Source organism: Merops nubicus, unplaced genomic scaffold, assembly GCF_000691845.1.
Source record: "Merops nubicus isolate BGI_N331 unplaced genomic scaffold, ASM69184v1 Scaffold45615, whole genome shotgun sequence".
Taxonomy (NCBI): domain Eukaryota; kingdom Metazoa; phylum Chordata; class Aves; order Coraciiformes; family Meropidae; genus Merops; species Merops nubicus.
Window position 1 is genome coordinate 1 of NW_008611152.1, and position 2,972 is coordinate 2,972.

The window sequence follows — 2,972 nt, forward strand, 5'->3', positions numbered from 1 at the left end:
GCAGAGCAGAGGGGGAGGAGAACCCCCTGATGCTGAGGAGCCAGACAGAGCCCAGGGCAGGGCAGGCTGTGCCAGGCAGCCCCACGTGCCTGCAGGTGGTCCAGCAGCCACCCCCCTGGGGTGAGGCAGGATTAGTGCCAGGCCAGGGAGCACAGTTCAGCTCAGAGCCACGGCAGCTTCGATTCACCCGACTGCAGAGAGGTCCCCAGAGCCACAGCTCGACCTTGGCAGGCAGCAGAGAGGGGCCTGGCTGGGGGATAATCCCCCCCTGCCAGGCAGGGCACTGAAAGCTCTTTTGTTCTGTGACACGGAGAGAGCAGAACCAAAGGAGGGGCTGTCCCAGGCTGTCCTTTCAGTGCTGTAAATCATCAGAGAGCTGAGATCATGCTGGGTATCTGACTGCAGTGTTGGTGAGTGTGCCCTTTTTGAGATGAAAAGCTGAGGGGCAGCTCCTCCCCCGGGCTCTGTCAGCAGCCTGGAGTCACCCTGAGATGCCAGCAGCTCAGCTGTGTGCTTCCTGGTGGGGAAGACCTGGCCCTGGGTGGAGGATTTGGGCCCGGGGAAGGGGGTATGGTGGGTGGAGGAGGCTCCACCCCCACTCACCTCTCTCAGGATGTCTGTGGGTCTTGCCTGGGCTGTGGGTTTCGGGTGGGCTCTCGGTGGCTCCTCGTCAGAGTCGGAGTCCAGCAGCAGGCGCCGGTTCTGGGCCTGCTCCAGCATGGCTCTGCAGGGAGAGGGCACAGCCCAGGCTCAGAGCAGGCCCCCTCCCGTGGCCAGAGGGAACTGGGCACCCCTGAGGTGGGATCCAGCTCCTTGTGTGCTCCCCCAGGCCCCACGGAGGCCGGCAGCAGGAGCTCTCCACAGGGGGATGCCCTGCAGGGGGAGTCAGGCCCCCACAGCAGCCTCACCAGATGGGCTGGGGATGCCAAAACGCCTCCACCTCCACCTGCCCCAAGGCTCTGCTGTGCCCAACCATCCCTGTTCTCCTCCTGGCCAGCTCAGGACTTCATCCCACCCACCCAGCTCCAGGGCCAGGGGGGCTGGTCTCACACACCACCCACTCACTTCATCTCCTGCTCATCCTCCTCTTGCTCCTTGCGCTTCTGCTCCTCCTCGTACTCCTTGTACTGCTTCAGCATGGCCTCAAAGTCCACGTTTGCCTGGCGCTGGTTGAGTTCCTTCAGCTCTTGCAGGTTCTCCAGAACCTCCATCTCCAGCTTGGAGTCCTTGGTTCGGTTTTCCAGGACCTGAGCGAGCAGAGATAAGCCAGGATCAGGTGAAGCAGCAGAGCCTCCAACACCAGCACAGGGCAGGAAGCATGAAGAGCATCATCATCTTCAGTTTTAGGTCTTAACAGGGCAAGATGCAGCTTGTCAGTGGTTCCAGCACAGGAGGGAACCTCCTGATAGCAGAGAGTTGTCTCCTGCCTGTCCAGAGCTCAGCGATACCTCGGGAGCCTGGAGAACTAAGCTCCAAAGTCCCCTTCTCCACCAGGGAGAGCTGGGCAGGACAAGAGAGGTTTGCCCTCTGCAGAGAAGGTCCCATCCTCGTACCTTCATGGGGTTGTTGAGTTCTTCCTCTTCCCTCTCCTTCTGCATTCTTTTCTCCTCTTCCTCCAGGAGCTTCTCAGCCTGGAAGTTGCGCGTGGCGCCGTGCTCCATGGTGTAGTCTGTGTTCTCAGGGTCTGTCTGTGGGAGAAACCAACCAGTAAAACCCCCACACTGGGGTACACTGGGGAACACTTCCCACTTCCATTCACACCCCGGGGCAGACAAACACCCCACGACCTTTTGTTCTGCTGCAGGGGGGGACACTTCAGACCCACAAACCGCCACGAGAAGGGACGTGACACCCAAAACCACAAGGCTCAGAGCCAGTCTGTGCTGGGCCACCTCCTCCCTGTGGGCTCAGCACCCAGGAAGGCCCACAGACCACAGGATGTCCCCAGAAAGGGAGTTCTCCTTCACCTTGAAGGTGATCTCTGCCAGGCAGCGTGTGCACTTGATGTAGAAGCGGAAGATGGGGAGCCCCAGGTACACCTCGTTCTGAACCGTCTCCTTCCGGGCATTGAACTTCTTCCCCTTGTAGATGTATTCACCACAGGTCTTGCAGCTAGAAAAGGAGAGAGAAAAACCCTTCAACGCAGCCATAAAAAGAGGAGCAAACAGCCCAAGAAAAGCCCAAGCCAGTTTGAGGCCACGTCAACCCCGGGTTCTGAACAACGGTTGTTTTCGCCTGTGGAAATGTAGAAGCCGCTCTTCAAACCACCCCTAAAATCCCCCCCAGCATCTCTTCCCTCTCCCTCAGCCCTCCCCGTGTGGGCTGCGTTGGCAGCAGCTCCCCTGCAGGCCGCGGAGGGGAGAGAATCCCTGAAGGAATTCTCCTCCCCATACCCAAACTCCTCCCCCCCGGAGCCGCCTCCTGCCGCCGGGCCCGGCCCCTCTCACCGCATGTTGAAGGGAGCCATGAGCCGCACCACATACTGCCGGTCCTTCGGGAGCTTGAGCTTCGGGATCTTGGCCGGGTCGAAGTCCGGCGGGTAGTATTTCTACGGGCAGGGAGCAGAGGTGTGGGTGTGGAGCCACCCGGAGCAAAGGGGGGTTGTTGCAGGCAGGGATCAGCTCCAGCCTGGGAATCAAGGTTCCAACGCCCCAACCACCGTCCCCCAGCAGCACCAGGCACAGAATCAGGAAGGTTCTGAAGGTCGTCCAGTCCAACCAACACCACCACGGCCACTAAATCGTGTCCCCAAGTGCCACCTCTATGTGTTTTTTTGAGCCCTTCCAGGGCTGGGGACTCCAGCACCTCCCTGGGCAGCCTGGGCCAACCCCTCACCACTCTGTCAGGAAAGAAATTCTCCCTAATATCCAATTGAAACCTGCCCCTGGGGCAACTTGAGCCCATTGCCTCTCCTCCTATTGCTGGTCACCTGGGAGAAGAGCTCAATCTAGAGGGAATGGGGCAAAGCTGGC

The 2,972-nt window shown here is 60.0% G+C and overlaps 1 protein-coding gene across 1 annotated transcript; it reads right to left on the reverse strand.

Annotated features, from left to right (window-relative positions):
• Positions 1-603: 603 nt before the first annotated feature.
• CCDC94 (coiled-coil domain containing 94) lies at positions 604-2,548 on the reverse strand (the record flags this gene model as incomplete). The annotated part of the gene is made up of 5 exons (XM_008941124.1): positions 604-724; positions 1,066-1,247; positions 1,554-1,688; positions 1,968-2,112; positions 2,448-2,548. Coding segments are annotated over 5 exons (684 nt in total), but the record flags the coding sequence as incomplete, so codon positions are not given.
• Between the last annotated feature and the right edge of the window lie 424 nt (positions 2,549-2,972).